General features: G+C 40.9%; 1 protein-coding gene across 1 annotated transcript in view; it reads right to left on the reverse strand.

The window, feature by feature from the left end:
• Positions 1 to 17,797, reverse strand: part of Pdhx (pyruvate dehydrogenase complex, component X) — a 52,459-nt gene that overhangs the window by 19,909 nt on the left and 14,753 nt on the right. Inside the window, exons 2-5 of the mRNA NM_175094.5 lie at positions 17,534 to 17,614; positions 5,758 to 5,858; positions 1,231 to 1,430; positions 80 to 178 (exon numbers count right to left, since the gene is read on the reverse strand). Coding sequence (NP_780303.1) covers positions 80 to 178; positions 1,231 to 1,430; positions 5,758 to 5,858; positions 17,534 to 17,614 — 481 coding nt within the window. The remainder of the gene's footprint in view (positions 1 to 79; positions 179 to 1,230; positions 1,431 to 5,757; positions 5,859 to 17,533; positions 17,615 to 17,797) is intronic.

Raw genomic sequence — 17,797 nt, forward strand, 5'->3', positions numbered from 1 at the left:
GTGCTCCATCCAATAGATGAGCATCCACTTCTGTATTTGCCAGGCACTGGCAAAGCCTCACAAGAGACAGCGCACATACTCTTTAGTGAAGATCCCGCGAGGGCCTGTGGCTGTGCCCTGGCTGGCGTCCAATGAATGTTTTTCCAGAATGTTGCGGGCAGCTGGACTTAAGCGGAACCTAAGAATAAAAACATGGAGACGAATGAAACTAATTAACCCTTATATTGATTGAAATAGATCTAAATGTCTACAGTTTTGCTGATAATTAGGAAAATGAATTCTTAACACTGAAGCTAAAATGAGTCTCAGGGAGAGCCACAGTCAGGCTGTCGAGATGGCTCAGCTGTTAAAGGCTAGGCTCATAACCCAAAATATAAGGATAGTCACAGTCACATAAACTAATCTGTATCAATCTACTTTATCATCAAAACACTTTTATAAAGCAGTAAGTAGTTACCAATTCTAAATAACTTTAGAAAGAGTAAATGTTCAGAACACACGTAAGACGGCTTCTGACTGTCAGCGTAAGTCAGAGAGGAGAAAACACAGGGAGCCCGGCATGGAAATGAGAAATGCCGGGCTGCCGCCCAGGGAGCTAAAAGGTCACTCTGGTTACCCAGATCCCAACAATATACACTGCACTCTCTGATCAAACTAGCACAGTATGCTTTGTAAACAGTAATATTAGGGCTAGGGCCTGCGTACTGAGTTTGGATCTTCAGTACCTACATAAAAGACAGGTGCAGAGATACCAATCTGCAACACTGGCACTGGTGAACTAGGGACAATGGTCGCAAGAACCTGTACTATCACAGGACAGTTGGAAAAACTTTACCCGTGTCAGAATCTCAAATACTGAACTGTTTGAATAGGAACATACGCTAAAATGAAATTTTCATTTTGTATCAACTATATACTGGATACTTGAATTTACATTTAAACACAAAAAATTAAGTTTGGTCTCATGAACATCATTCTGCAATTTTAGAACCTAATTGAGGTTCAGCATAGATACAGATGATTTTATTCTACACTGAGCAAGCAAGGCTTTTAGATTCTAGCCCAAACAAAACCAGTATTCACTGTTTATCAAATGAAGAAGGATGTAAAATAATCATCTTATGTTTCAGTGTCCTAAGAGAAAAGTGGATGATGCTGATTTCAAACCCTAAAATAATCATTACCCTTTTTACACAATAATCATGTCCATGTTCACATAAACGCACTCACCGTGCCGTCCCTTTGTGCTCCTTCCTGGCGGGACAAGGAATCTGCGGCTGTGGAGAGGGCTGAGTAGGAGCTGGTGGTTTTGAGACTGGAGGTGGAGCACTGACATCCTTGGGAATTTCCACCTGTTTCCAATCTTCCCCTTCTTCAACCATCAAAGCAATGAGTGAACCCAGCTGTATATTTTTAGCACCTTCCTCAACCTGTATTTTAAAAAGACAATGGTTGGGATAGAAAAACCCAGGGTCACATGAAGTCACTAAGTCTACAGGTGCAAGGAAGACCTGAGCTAAAGGACACTGAAGACAGAGGGCTCTTCTCTTCCAGCTGCCACCTTCTGTCCCTGTCATTCCTCTCACTCCCAAGTACTAATGCTGCTTCTGTGTCCTAGTCAGGGTTTCTATTCCTGCACAAACATCATGACCAAGAAGCAAGTTGGGGAGGAAAGGGTTTATTCGGCTTACACTTCCATACTGCTGTTCATCACCAAGGAAGTCAGGACTGGAACTCAAGCAGGTCAGGAAGCAGAAGCTAATGCAGAGGCCATGGAGGGATGTTCTTTACTGGCTTGCTTCCCTTGGCTTGCTCAGCCTGCTCTCTACCAGCTCAGAGATGGCACCACCCACAAGGGGACCTCCCCGCTTGATCACTAATTGAGAAAATGCCTTGCAGTTGGATCTCGTGGAGGCATTTCCTCAACTGAAGCTGCTTTCTCTGTGATAACTCCAGCCTGTGTCAAGTTGATACAAAACTAGCCAGTACACTCTGGAAATGAGCAAGACCCAGAATTTTCTGGCAGCCTTCAAAACCAGAGTTTCCCTTACTTCTTCTCTGATGTCAATTACTTCCTATCCATGGAGGCTAGGGGTACAGATGTCAACTACCTGTCGTCTCTAGCTTCTACATGGTTTCAGAATTCTAACAGCTCATAAGGGATTAACTAATTACTCTTAAGTAAATAATACTAATTAATTTTAAGTAAAACTTTCTCAGTAAAATTTATCTCTGGAGGAAAAAATGTCCCATAATGCAAATAGAGCTGGTTAACGATTCTGGCTAATTTTAAGAATAGTTTATATCTTCCTCTATTAAGTTTTTCCTGGAATACCTATCTAAAAACCTAGGAAATATCTCAGGAGCTTTTCATAAGTGCATCAGAGATACAGTGGTATCCCAGCTAATGAGATAATGTTTTCAGATGGTATCTGTCAACTAAAATCTAAACAAAATAAAGATTTAAAAAAATATTTTAAACATTCCAGCAGCACAAATTTGTTTTTTAAAATAATAATTATAATTTCTTTCTTAAAATAAGTTTTGAGCAAATCTTTAGATGGCAATGTCCTATACTTTTGATAGTGGGAAACAATGCTGTTTCTTTATGGTTTCCTCTTACTTCCTCTCAATGTTCATTACACATTGGTTTAATGAAGAATATGACAGGTTGCAAGATGTTCATTAATGCAACAATTACCATGAAAAGTTTGACTTGTGGGATGGTGTGACATTTTAAAGTAACACTAATTTTGATATTCATTAGTATGTACACTATCCTGAAATTTGAAATAAAGGTCAGCTCTATGGGTTAGCTAGGAAGCTTCGCACGCTTAGTGATTATCACTGGAGAACAGAAACAAAGACTATAACAGAAAAGGACAGAGGCTACACCAGGCTACAACCTGACTACACAACACAAGCTAAAGAAGGGAATGGTCATTACAGTTCTACATAAAGTCATTAAAATCTTCTAGTGAATTAAGTCTTTCCTAGGCATGCTAGTGTGCTGCAGACATTGACTTCTATTGTAGGTAGCAATAGTCAAAGCTGGCGCAAACACATTAACAGTGGCATAAATAATCTTCTGCAAAATCCCACTTAGAAACCTATCGGGCCTTTGCCACACCCCTCTCCTGGCCTGATGATCTACCACAATCAGAAGTCTGGGACAATAAGCATCCAAGATGTTCCCACACACTGTCTTACTCAATCAAAAACCTCTACGGCTCTTAGGCCAATGTGTTTTAATAGAAAACGAAGTCTTTTTACTCTGCTCTACTCACAATCTGTGGTTCAAGTGAACTGTCTTCCCTACCACCTGTATTCCCTCCTGAGCTTCAACACTGTCTCTGTTACGATGGCTGGCAACAACTGGCTATGTGAGCATAGTAATGATTATTTTGCCATGTCTGTATCTTTATCTGCCAAGAAAAATAGCAACAGTAGCTATCAAAGATTTGTTAGGAGGGACAAAGAAGTTCTCGATATAAGGGACTTTGAACAGTGCCTGTCACTTGACATACACAGTAAAAATATAATTTCTGTGTTTGCTTTCAAGTTACTAAATTAAAACAAACATACTCAACAGGGATCAATATTAGACTACAGAGTTCATTTGGTAAGGATTAGAAATCCTTGCCTAATAGATCAGCACATACACGGGAACATAATGAGACAACCTGCTCAAAAACTAATCATGCTATGCTCACATGGCCAGTTGCTCCAGCTGTAGTAACAGATATATGCCATGACAGTAAAATACAAATGGACTGAGAATAACTGTTCAGTTTTCAGTATCCAGGTGATCAAGTCTTTTCTTAATTGCTTTACTATCCACAGAACTTTGTTTTAGGCCAGGGTTTCATACAGCCCTCCTAGCCTGGCATCTAGCATGCTGTGTAGGCAACACTGCTTACAAAGATTAAACACAGGAACTTCCCAGTGACCACAGAATTATATCACCAAGAGTGAACAAGGCATAATCCATAACCTTCTTAAAAATGTGAATTCCAACCACACAGTAATGTTGTAGTGATGAAGACACAGGGTGCAGTTTTATAGAACCTGTATCTTTAAGCACAACTAGTTGCCTGTCTCTGAAAATAAAAATCTGTCACACATCTTCCTAGCAAATCATTTTATTATGTTTACAAATTTCAGGATTACTCCACTATGAAAAGCAAAGGTATAGCTCCTTGCTTGGACAGGGAGATGGAAGGGAAGAAGACTAGAAATACCACCTTCGTGGCTTCTGCCCCATTCTGCCTGGTAAAGCCACATACTTACCGGCAGGAGCACACTGCTTCCTAGTCCTATTACTCAGAAGCATTGGGATAATACTGAAGTCACAAAGGCCTACTACATACAGCCTTTCCTCCGGTGGGGAAGTAACCGGTACTAAAGCAGCCATCAACTATATCCATTTCCCACCTCTTCTCAGAATTTAGGACCAGAAGGATAGACACTACTGACCCACTGGAATGGCTAGAGTTTGAAACACATTACTGAGCAGTTAAGTGGAAAATGCTATTATCATGGAGACTTGCACAGCAATCCAGAGCTGCAGCCAAGAACAGGCTGCCAAAAGCACACACAGGAAAATGTAGTTGAGTTTGTAGCATATGGTAATTCAAGCAGTCCTTTTCTTTTGCAAAATACTGTACAAATTATTAAGCAAACTACTTTTGGTATAGACTTTTCCAGCTATAAAGACAGAAAAAATTTACCCTTCAATTCACATTTCGCTCAAGTACATTAACTGTATGTTCACTGGTGTGTTTTAAGGGGGCTGCTGATAAAATACATTGCAAGGAGTGGACGTTGGAAATATTAGAGTGTTGAGAATAAAGCACCAGGGGCTAAGAAAACAAAACACCCAACAAGATCATTTCATATAGGAAACAAATGAGAGAAGGAAGGTCTACATGAACTAGAGTATAAAATCCTAAAGTGCTGTGTATGCGGACAGAACAGAGAAAGGTCCACATCTAGCCAGAGAATAAAGTCCTAAGGAACTGTGTATGTGGACAGAATAGACAAAGGGGGTGTGGTAGTTATACCTATGCTTGACCTAACACCCATTCACAGAGGATGGCCATTAGAGGGACAGCTTGCTCGAGCAATTCAAGTGGTAGAGGGCAAAATGGATACTCACTGCCCAGCCACAAGCAACCATGACTAGTGGTGGGGCCAATGTCATCAAGGGCTGAGTGACCAGCAGCGCTGATGGGAACAGCAGCACTAGAGTCCTAGAATGACGTTTCTGTATTTCCTTAATCTTCCCCACTACGGCATGACTTCAATCATCTCCGCATCTACGGGAATGACATCAACAAATAAATTTGCTACTTGTTCCACGTCACATAGAGCTGACAGCACTCTCCACTTACTGTCAACCTGGCAGTGACTACAGGGCCCACAGTCTCAGCTGCCACACTAACATCATACTGTCTGCTCCAGGACAGAAAACAAGTGGGCTCACAATGAGCACACGGCATAGCCCAACAGCCATGCTTTACACACACAGCTTTAAGCTGGTTATATTATTTGCTCTGTATAAATGGTTTAAAATTCTATCCTAAAACTACAATACACAAGACCTATACATATATAGGAAAAGGGCAATTACTACTAAGTTTTGGCACTAAGATATTGTAAAGATGTGAATTAAAATGTATTATATAGCAGATAACAAGGCACACAGGAGGGATTTTATTCAAGGAGTTTACATAAAGAAAGACATCCGTGTCTTACCACTATCTTGGCTAAGATGCCATCATCGTTTGCATCTAAGGTGACCACAGCCTTGTCCGTCTCAATTTCACATAACGAGTCTCCAGCACTCACAGCTTCACCTGAAAAACAACAGTGGGTCTGTTTGGTTGTTCTGTTTTAAAGTGACATTTTATTACTTATTATTTAGTGGTGTGTGTGTGTGTGTGTGTGTGTGTGTATAGTGTGTATACATGTGTGTACACATACACACAATAAATACATGGCTCATGTGTGGAAGTCAGAAGACAATTCGTGGGAGTTGGAGTTGGTTTTCTCTTTCAACCATATGGGTCCCATGGACAAAACTCAAGTCATGGAGCTTGGAGGCAAGTACTGAGCCTTCTTACCAGCCCTGTTTTATTCTTCTAAGTATGAAAATTAGTATGAACATGTGTACAGCATGAATGAATAAGAAAGCATTCTATGCTGTGAAAATACAATTAGTTCTCAATGTGTGTTTGCACATGTATGTGGATATTTTATGTTTTCCAAAAGCTATATAATAGGTATATTTACTATAATAAAAATTATTACAAAGATAGATAAAATTTTAAAAATGGATTCATACTCAGAGATAATAACAACAAACACATTTATTTTCTGGAATAAATAAAGAGTTCTTGTGTCTTTATTTTTATTTTTGTTTTTAAAATGAAATTGTATATATCCATGCTAGGCTTGAGTAGACAAGGACAGCCTTGGATTCTTAATCCTCTACTTCTCGGCCTCTACCCCACCCCCACTTCAGGGATCGAATGTGACTATTCCATCAAGTGAGAAACCATATCACTTACAATACTTTTTGTTAACTGTTTAGGACAAATTCAGAAACTCTGATAGCACTACACAGCACAGAATGAATATAGCATAAACAGAAAATAAAATACATCTGTGACACCAACTAAGACCATTTCTATGCAACAGAAAAAATGTAAAACTCAAAATGTATACAGGAGACAACACTACAGAAGTGCAGGTTTCTGGACATGGAGGCCAAGAAAATGATGTGTGTTGCGTGGAATAATGAAAATAACGGCAAGATCCCATGCTGTGCTGGGCAGCGGCGGGTCACAAGGCTCCAGTGGGGTGTTCTCATCTCAGCAGACTCTCTGGCCCAGAGCTCCCAAAATGTCTCCACCGGATTTGATAAGTTCCCTTGGCAGGTCTCTGCCACACCAGCCCCATGCAATGATGGCCCACCTCGGGGTTAGCTGTCACAATACTTGGTAAATCAAAACTCTTGGAGTTTATAAATAATCAGTCAGATTTATATATCAATAAATTCTCAATTCACAAGATGCCCACACAATTTCTGAGCCAACTGATAATGTTACAAGCTGCCCACCTAGATTAGACAAGTTATCCCAATTATTCTATCTTTTTATGATATTCATATCTACCTGTGGCTATTTAAAGCCACGTGGAATCCGGATCATCTTCCTCTTCTTGCTCCATCTTCCTTCCTCCTTCTCCTTCTCCCATGTCCTCATCTCTGAAATTCTTTGCTCCACCTCCCTTTTTCCTGTCCAATCACAGGCTTCTTGTTGTATTAATATTTAAAGTGACTGAACAGGGAAATTTTTGCTACAGATGTGGGGCTGACAGAATGATCAGTCAAGGCTTCAGGAGCCAAAGGATAAGAAATGAGAGGACTAAAACATCTCTCAGCAACATGAGCTGAGGCAAACTACCCTTGAGGACAACAGATGAGCATAACCCAGGGTGTGGGGAATGGGCAGGAGGGGAGAATGGAAACAAAACAGCAATCTAAACCACTGTCCACCCAAAGCAAACCACAAAACACGGTTCTCAAACACATAAGAAAACCAATGTTATAGAAATAGAATACAATCAATAATTACAAAAGAAACTACATTTTGGGAAAACTATTATAGCAAATCTTTTCAAGTATTTTGAGACAAAACAGCCATTAAGAATACAAGAAATTTTTAAAAATTACAGAAATGAAACAAAATAGTGTCAGGAAGAAAAGAAAACAATTAAAAGTTATTGAGCGAAAGACTCAAGGTCCTGAAGTGAGGCATCAAGGAGACTCAGCAAGAACATGGCAATGGAGGGGGCACCAGCAGCACTGCAAGGGCAAACGGGAAAGTTCAAGAAGGAAAAAGCAGGAAGGGCAGCCTGAGGCACCTCTCCTCAGGAGTTTCAGGGATGGCGGCTGGAGGGACCAGTGGAGAGGCAGTTGGAGAGACCACTGCTGAGAAGTTCCCAGTACTAGAGGCAGGAGTCAGGGTGAAGAGTTCTGAATGGTTGTATTGACTAAAACGGGTCCATAAAGGAGTCTTGTGGCTTGGAGGGAGGCTCTGATTTTTATCTAGGTGCTGGTGACAGGATGTGTGCACATGAATGTTAATTAGCTTGACTTGGATGAAAACTCAACAGGGAACAAGAGTATTAGGTAGTATAAACATGAATCCACATTTGATAACCAGAGAGACTGCATTGTTGACAATAGAAAACACACTTTAAAAAGTTATCAGGAAAAAAACAGGTTACCTCAGTGGAATGACAGAGTCAGAGCATACTTCAGGAGCTGCAAGAGTCAGAGGACAGTGAAGTACCACAATACTGAAGAAAAACATTCTCTGGAACATTAGACATAGCCAGACAACCAATTAAGAATGAATTGTCAAGTATTTCAAGGCACATAAAGTGTAGGTAATTTACTTATAGTGATTACTTTAAAGAGCTCTTACAAAATGTAGTTTAAGACAAGCAGACACAAATAGGAGGGATGTACACAAGAAACAAGTCACCACTGAAGGTGCTCACAAGTCACCCATTTACAATGTAACACCTAAGGATTAAAAAGTGAATTAAACTCTAAAAAATAACAGATAAGGAGAAGGTTCAGTGAGAGCTAACTGTGCTCACAACTTTGGTACAATTAGAAGAAAACTGAATTAATATTAGATCCATCTGGCAAATTTTAGGGATTTAAAAATACAAATAAAATGTATAGCATTCGAAATTCAGGAAAAATAGAAAACAACAAAATGATTGTCTAAAAGAAAGTGAGAGTATAAGAAATAAAAAGAATAAAGACAGAAATGTCTAAAAAATTATAGAAATCAGCCCAGGGTATGAGTAATGGCAGTACCAATGAACAGATTAAAACCATCTATTACAAACAGATATTTAAAATGAACACAATACTAAAATCTTTGCAAATATGCCTTATAAGAGACAGACCAAAAACAAGGCTGAATGAAAAATACAGAAGTAGAAAAATATGAGATGTATAAACATATCTATTCATATACAGTTCTCAGCTGTATGCAGCAGAGATACTAACCGGCTGATACAGTAAGAGAATACCAAAGAAAAACCTAACGTTAATAAATACGCCATCAAAGTTCAATGTATGGGACTTCTCTGTGTACCAGAATGAACAACCAGGTGATTTTTCCTCAGTCACAGGAGCTCAGGACTACTAATATTAATATTTTAATGAAGTAAATTTAGCTTTTAGACGGTATTTATCACACATCTAAAAGGTACCTACCTCCTTTGTCTCCAACAGGATGTTCTGACCAACAAGTAATTTATTGACAACCATGTTGTGCACTAAGGATGTAGTCGTGGGAAACATGACCGGGTTTGTCTGTTTCAATTTCTGACTCAAGGAACTCCCTACATCCCTAGTAAAGTCAGCAGGGTCAGCAGTCAGCATGCTCTGGGAATATCCAGGAGGCCTCTAACTCATCTAGAAGGAAAGAGAAGCTCCCTAGGATAAGAGGACAGCTCCCCAACCCCGAGAAGACGAGTGGGCAGTGCGCCAGCCACGCAAGAAGGTGCACAGCCAGAGAGCCCTGAGACCACAGAGCAGGGGAAGCCATGGAGACCAGGCTGCAGAGAGGCACGAACAGCAGGAGAGCTGTTGCTCCAGCCTGCCCTCCTTGTGCATCTTCCTCAGATGCTTCAGGAGAGGCCCATTTCCAGCAGAACCCCCCACCCAATGCTCCAGCTGGAGGAATGGGAGAACTTACTAGATTAGGCGACTTTTCAAATACTTCTTAGACGCACAGACAATAAACTCTGGTCATACAGAAAAAAATACTGTGGTATTATTTTTCACACACATTTAAATTTCAACTACTTTTTAAGAAACATGTACAAACTTACTTCGGTCATGTAAGTTTCTGAGTTACTCAACTGACACACTTCTGTTTCCTCTGCTAACTTGGAAAAAGAACCCCAAAGTACACCAGGAAATGCTTTGCTGCTACTGCTGCTCGCTCCTACTTACTAGTCACAATCTCCTTCATAATACGAGAACTTAATTTGTGTCTTCTACCATTACCCAAGTTTCAGCCAGTGCTCCCCACTTAACTTTAGATGGAAATGCTTTGAGGGGCAGAGACTTCAGAAATCCTTAGTTCTTCATAAGGAAACATAAAACTGTCCTTTCCATTTACTTGGTTCCAGCATTTGATTTGCAGCACATTTGTAACGTCTGGAAAAGACATTCTTTTTCTTTCTAAAGCCACATCTCTCTCTATTCGCATAAAGACTGTGTCAGCAATATGAGCATGCTCAGGGAGCCAGGGCACGTGAACAGAGCAGGACACAGAAAAACCAGTCACTTGTTGAACCAGAGTTTAAAACAGAATTATTCCATGAGGAAGCACTGTCTGTAACGATCAGGAGACTGAGGCTGACCAGTCATCACTGGCAGTGCACCCAGGACATTTGAGACTGTAAGGACTCCCAAAATCCGAACCCATGGCTCCAATACAGATTAGCACTGAGCTACTTGGCAGAGTAGCAATGAGAAGCCTCTGCCAATCCCAGACACAAATGATCTCCACAAAGTCATTTATCCTTCCAGTTTTCAGAAAGACTTAAATGTGCAGCTATATAAAAAAAAGGACCTATACGTTTTATGTTTACATAAAAATAAAGTGGCAGATATATGCCTACTTCCCTCCTCTGCACTCTGTCATGTAAACAGATCACTCTGCAAACTTTCAGGTACAAGGCACACACGTAAGAACGGAAGGCACTATGAACGCCTACCCTACAACACAAGGTTCAGCTCTGCCCAGCAGTCTATGTTCTAGTGGGTCGTTCTTAGCTGAGGATCACCGTGGGTCCTCAGCATCACGTGGCTGGCTGCAGAAGATGGCAGCTCCTCTGCTACCTGCACCATTTTCTCCTGGTCCATGTCAGTGTTGGAGGTGGTGCAGGCCTGGAACAAGAGTGTGAGCCCAAGGAGGAACCAGAGCAGAGGCCGTTGCCCAGCGCCGAAGCCAGCACCATCATCCTGGTCCTTTGTCCAGATAAGCAGCTGACACAACTGAGGATGAGCCCCACAGAGGCTTCCCCCATCTCCGACATGTCTCAAACACAGTCAGCCGCAATGTGTTAAATGCAACCAACTGCCTCTTACACAACAATTTTATTCTACTGAACGAGACCAGACATGTTTCAAAGATGTGTGTAGAGAATGGCCAGCTGTTATCTGTTCAGCGAGTGGTCAGATCTGTATGAAGAATACGGAAAATGTGCCTGTCATTGCTACAGGGAGTCATGGCAGCCATAAAAGAAGCCAGGCAGAAAAGCCTGTTTTCCCCTGTTCTAGAAGAAATGTTGAGAAACACTAGGTAGGACCATCAGGTTGGCGAGAGCGGATGCTGAGAAGGGAGTGGCCACCTCAGACAGCGGGTGTCTCTGGCGTGAGAGAAATGCTCTACAACTGAACTGAGGTGGCGGTCACGTCAGAGTGTACTGAAAATCACTGACTGTTACAGTATGCAAATTATCACCTCGATAAAACTGTCAAAATAGTCCTGTACTGAACAAACTGTGAAGTTTACTTTTCAAATGTTTCCACTTTAGCATCACAGACACATGGCCAAACACAACAGAAGCCAGGGCCTCTGTGACAGCTGACTCCACTCTGATGACTCCAGAGGCACCCCAGGGGCACCTACTCACACTGCATGCAACGCCCTTCAGAATGACATGACACTAGTTACAGATCGTCAAACATCTTACATCAAAGTGGTGTGACACACTCATGGTTCTCAGTCACGTGAGGCAAGGCAAGGCACAAGGGCAGACTCTCAGCAGTCACATTTCCCACTCACTGCCTGCTCCATCCCTGCCCTGCCAGCCTGCGCACCATCATCTCAGTCTGCTTTTGTTCCACAGAGAACAGACTTTTACACAGTGAGAAACTCGAATCTTCTAAAATACACTTGACTTTTGGTTGAGAAATAACAAACTATGTTCACTTTAAGTGGGAAACACTGAAATATACCCCCAAATAGGAAACTTTCAGTAAGGGGGGAATTACAGCTCAACTCATCTTTCAAGAGAATGGATATGTGGATACAGCTTAGAGTTTTCAAAGCACCTTCTCTAATTTTTTGGTGTTTTATTCAACTCTTAGACTGAAATAAAATATAATATTGAATACAAAGCTACTATTCTGACTCATTCAAAAGACAGAGATAACTTATATGTTATTATCTTACTTTTCTGTAACTTAGAAAATGAAATGAAGATGTGTCCTGCTAGAATTCTAAAGCCAAGACTTAGTTTCACTCAGTCAGCTCATTCCCAGGGTGGGCAGCCCAGTGGACAGACGTGGTGAATCTTGCGGTAGGATTCGCTGTACTCTGACCATCTTAGCTTCGAACACACAACAAACATGTACTCGCAGGACTGTCTGACGTGGCTGTAATTACAAAGCCTCGGATTCTTAGGAGCCCTTAAAGCTTATGAAGATTGCACTTTTTAAAATAATTTTCAATGGCTGAGAAAATTCTGCGTTTCTAAGTAATATGATCCATGGGAGTCTATTTTAGCCTTTTCTCTTCATGACTTAGAGCTTTGGCTATTTCCATATTCATTACAGCAGGATGTTGGCACCCCTAAATAATGACTTGAAAAGATTAAGTTCCATCAACTTTGTGAAATTATTTTAAACGATGTCAGAAGCTATGCAGAGCTAGTCCTTAAAGTGCTTCTTCGGTGAAGCACTGGCTTTGGTTTATATGCCTCCCAGAGTCCTAGAAAGCACTGTCAACTGTTTCTTTGAATATGTTGTCTTCCCTCCTCTCCTCAGTCTTATTGGCTATGTCTCATTTTATTCTTCTCAGTCCCAACTTCTTTTTCTAACCTCCCACTGCTTTACCTTCCTATGTGGCCTGAAAACGCTCATCCTGCAGTTCACAAATCTGTGGTGTGGGTTTTTTGGGGATGGGGGGTGCAATGTGGTTCTGCATCCCCTGCTTCCTTCCTTTAGGGTGTCCTGATGCCCCGGCACACCAGGGGGATGGAAGGATTTGTGGGCAGGGGTTGGGGGAATTTAGTGCTACAGTTCTTTACACAACGGCCTTCTCCCATGATCTTCAATGAAACAGCTCTTAGAGGATCTCAGCTTGTACACAAACCTTTATTCAGGGTGGGCTTGATTGCATGCAGTCTATTCCAGGTGAACCCCAGGTATATAGGGACTTTGGAGAGTGGGAAAGAGTTTTCAGGGTAAATGAAAATCATTGGCTGGAGTTTAAAGTTCGTGAATGCCTTATTTGTATAAAGAGACATTCTAAGAATCATAGGTACTTGCTGGGCGGATCCTTATCAGGAAAAGAGGAAATGTACAGGTCTGCCAAGGACTAGTCAGCTAGTCGTCTGTGCCCTACACGCTTCATATGCTATCTGGTGAACACTAGATTGCACCATTTAACAGTAGTGTTTGCTTTAAAGACACCTGTGCTAACTGCATCAATCACATGGGGGTACCATCCAAGTCCTGGCCAGAGCTAGTCCCATGCTCCTCCTTCTGTTCTTTCTTAAACCCTTGCTTGATCCGCCCCCAAGACAAACACCAGGGAGCAGGGACCTGCTGGCCTACAACTTCTCAGTATATCTAGTGATCTGAATACAGGCTAAAGATCTGTCCTCTTTCCTTCAAAGTTAAACACTTTGGAGCATGAATAAAGAGGATGAAAGTATAGTTAGAGATGTGTAATAAGATGCTGGCCAGTGGACAATATCTGGAGGGGACAGACGTGGTGAATCTTGCGGTAGGATATCTTAGTACCAATGGAACAGTGACCAAAAGATGGAAAAAAGAAACGGAAAGCAGATCCCAGAGGGCCGTTCCCACCTTCCTTTACACTGCTGTTACAGCTTTTCCTTCTCTGACACAGAACCACAACACACTCACCTCTTTGGCCTGGATTTTCAGGTTGTTTTTTTTTTTTTTTTTTTTTTTTTTCTAAACCCTTTTCATACTAGACCCTTGTGGTCCGGTGAAACGGCTGCTGTACACAGTTGACAAGCACAACTTTACAGACAGGTTTGTACCAAGTATTTTTAATCACTTAAAAGCACCAACAGTCAAATTCATCTGGTGATTTGGAAAAACTAAAGAATGATTTCTTAGTTTGGAGTATACTGCAAAGGTACTAAGAACAACTTCTAAAGTATGTTTGTGTATACATACATATATGTATGTGTGTGTGTGTGTGTATAACAAAATTTCAAACACACACAGAAGAGGCAAGGAAAGTTAATGAAGTCATAGCATCAAGAGACTCATAGCCAGTCTTGTTGCATCTATTCCTGTCCTTAACCTCAGAGCTCCCACCAGTGTTACATCAAACCCAGTCACAGACATAGCATGATGCCAAGTCCTAGCTCTTGAAGATAACTGCAGCATCACTAAACTTCTAAAAAAAATGGTCCCTTCAGAGCATTAAAATTCTAGTCACTTTCAAAACTTGTCTTCTGTTTGCTTGGCTCATAGTCAATGTAAAGTCTACACACCAGCTTTAGTCTCAAGTCAGTTATAGTCTGCGTGCCACTCTCGAAATTATGTGTTCTAGAAGCTGGCCTGTAGCATTCCCTAGTCTGTGGCTTGATGACTATTCCTCATGCATCCTGAAACAGGTTCCACTTCTTGCTGATATCCAGGAACATGGCAGGCTTAAATGAAGTACATTCAGTTTCTTTTCTGGTAGGACTACTTCACCACAGGTGAGGTATATTAACACCAAGAAGCACAGACCGCCTGACTGCCGTTCTTACCATGATGCTAGCAGCCGGACAATCGCTAGCTACAGCTCTTACTTTATAACAGACTGTACAACAGTGATACACTGGCATTAGAATGACTTCTACGCAACAGCTGAGGTATGCTGACAAGGAGACATTTCTTCTCGTTGATTATTTGATTACCGTCAGCTACAGTTTGGAGGAAAGATGGGGAGAAGTAGCTGAGTCTTTCCATCTATTACTAGTTTCAAAATGAGGTCATTTCCTAGTTCATTTCCTCTCAAGTTTTTCAACCACTATTTGTTTTCAGTACTGAGAACTCAGGGTTCAAACACACTCTGTGTATACTCGAACACCAGTCATTGTCCTTACTGATCCTTAAACAGCCCTACCTTTGGCTCCTGGTCTATAAAATTCCCTCTTAAGTTTTGGATCATGTCCTTGCTTTCTGAACTAACAGGATATTCTAGATACACAGGCATAGTTCCTGCTCTAGCAGTAGCCAATCTCCAGAGTTCCACTCACTTCAGTGGGAGCTGGGACTTAAGAGACTGGAGTGTGGATGCTTTATGGCGGGTTGGTCTTTGTTTCTACACCTTTCCAGGAAAAACCTTGACAATTATTGTCACGGGGTCTTTATTTACTCTCTGCTACTATTCATCTGTTTTGTCTGTGACCCACACCAAAGTCCAGGCTACCCCGATCCATCCACCTCCATTCCTTTGATGTAGTCTATAAAATACATATATGAGCCAGACATTAACACTACCAATCCAACCATCATAATGTAGTCACGCATCCTAACAGCTCACGACTGTTTTTGGAGCTCCTTCAGCTAGACTCTATTAGGCATTTATAAGCAAATATATTGACATTTAAAATAGCTTTACCAGCAACTAGATATATGTTCACCTATTTCAATTTGACTCAACATTAGGGCACTTTCACATTTTAAATTTGTTTTAAGATCACTCAAAATATGTATTTGTCCTATGTCAAAGAGAAAAATAAATCTATATTCAGAGACATCCACCCTTTCTGTCTCCCCATTCTGTCCTCTCCATTACAACCACTGCCATTTTTAAGCTTTTCTCTTATCCCTTTCTGGGTGCTGATTCCATGGTCTTTCACCTGCTAAGCAAGTGCTCTCCCACTGACTCTACCTACAGCCCTTGGCTACTGAGGCCTGGGCCTCTTTACTCTACCATTGTCTCTACCCTGCTATTTTTCACTGAACATCTCTCCACATTAACAGGAGATACTGCTCACTTCTTTATAGTTACAGACGTTTTAAAAGTTAACCAACAGCACCCAGCTCATGCTGACCAGCATCTGGGCTGCCTCCATTTTCTGCTAAACAGGCAATAAACAGCCTCACAAGTGGTGCTTTCTGTCTTATTTTTACCAGTGTATCACTGGGACATTTAGACTACTTTGCACTCTGAGTCTTTGAGAGCACTCACTTCCACCACTCCATCCATTAGTCAACTGGTCAAACGTCTACATTTCTGTCCATGATATTGAAACACAATGTTTTATATAAATAGTACTTGTTTGCTAGTGTTTTTTAGATTAAATATCTTTTCCCTCTATATTGAAGAGTCATTCCGAATCTTTTTTCCGTAACTTACCTGTCATATATTGATTTTTTTAGGAATAATCAGTCATGCTTTATGGTACATGCTACAAATACTGTTTTTTTCAGTTTATCACTAGATTCTTTTTATTTGGCTTGCCATCTTTTCTGTTATATAAATTTATTACTATCGTTATTACTTTGTCTTATGTGTACGTGTTTGACATGTACATATGCACGTATACAGCGTGTGTGCCTAGTGCCCATGGTGGCCAGGAGAAAGTGCTAGATCCCCAGAACTGCAGTTACTGGCAGTTGTGAGCTACCATCTGGGTACTGGGACTCAAACCCGGATCTCCTGGAAGAGTCAGTACGCTTAACTGCTGAGCAGTTTCTCAAGCTCTACGAAAACTTTTTCATCAAATTTAACACTTACTGCCTTCTTGACTATAGATTCTGAGAGGCAGAGAATTCATTACACTGTCAGCTATATAAGAATCTATCAAGCTTTTTCCTAGTACTTGTGACAAATGTTTTTATTTTTATACAGTATCTGACTTATTGATAATTTAGTCTTGGCACAACACAAACAATGAATATAATACTGTGTGTTTTCACACTTAAAACATCCATGAGTATTTACTGCTCCATTTTCTATTCAGTTCCACCAGTCTGTGTTTTGAAGCACCTACCGCAGATTTAACTGTAGAGGCTTAGGGCCCAGTAAGTAGCAAGCCAGTCCTCCGCTGTTGCTGTTGTTTCTTTTTTAAGAGTGCCCCTTATATTCTTTCTTATTTATTTGTCCTTTCTATTGGAAGCACTTTCCTGGCTCCAGGAACATATGCAGACACAGACACACACAATAAGGTTTTAAGTTAAGCAGCATGAGAATGATTTTGAACCTAAAAGCCACAAAAAAGAACTAAAAGTTGGAAGGGAAAGCCTTGAAGAGTTCACCATTATGTGACAGTGAAAAGAGTCTGATATACCAATATGGTAAGTGTTTATTCACACAAATCTACACCAACTAGCAAAGAAACACATCTGCTTCCTTCCTATCATGCATTACGTAAACTACATGGTGCAACAGGAACCAAATGATCAAGTCATCCAGCAGGGAAGAACATCAGGAACACAGCTGCTCACCTTCCTTTCTCAGCCATTTCACAATGTTCCCTTGCTCCATCGTAGGAGACAGTGATGGCATTAGGACCTTAATAGGATCCGCTGAAATTAAAAACAGAAAAGATTAACCAAACAGGCACACAAAAATGCTACATACTCACATTCACATACCAACACAAATATTACACACACACAAATACTACACTATACATACATTCATACTACACACACTCATGTACTAACACACACATACAATGTCCCTCACAATCTATTGAAAAAGGACAC

Source organism: Mus musculus, chromosome 2, assembly GCF_000001635.26.
Source record: "Mus musculus strain C57BL/6J chromosome 2, GRCm38.p6 C57BL/6J".
Classification (NCBI taxonomy): domain Eukaryota; kingdom Metazoa; phylum Chordata; class Mammalia; order Rodentia; family Muridae; genus Mus; species Mus musculus.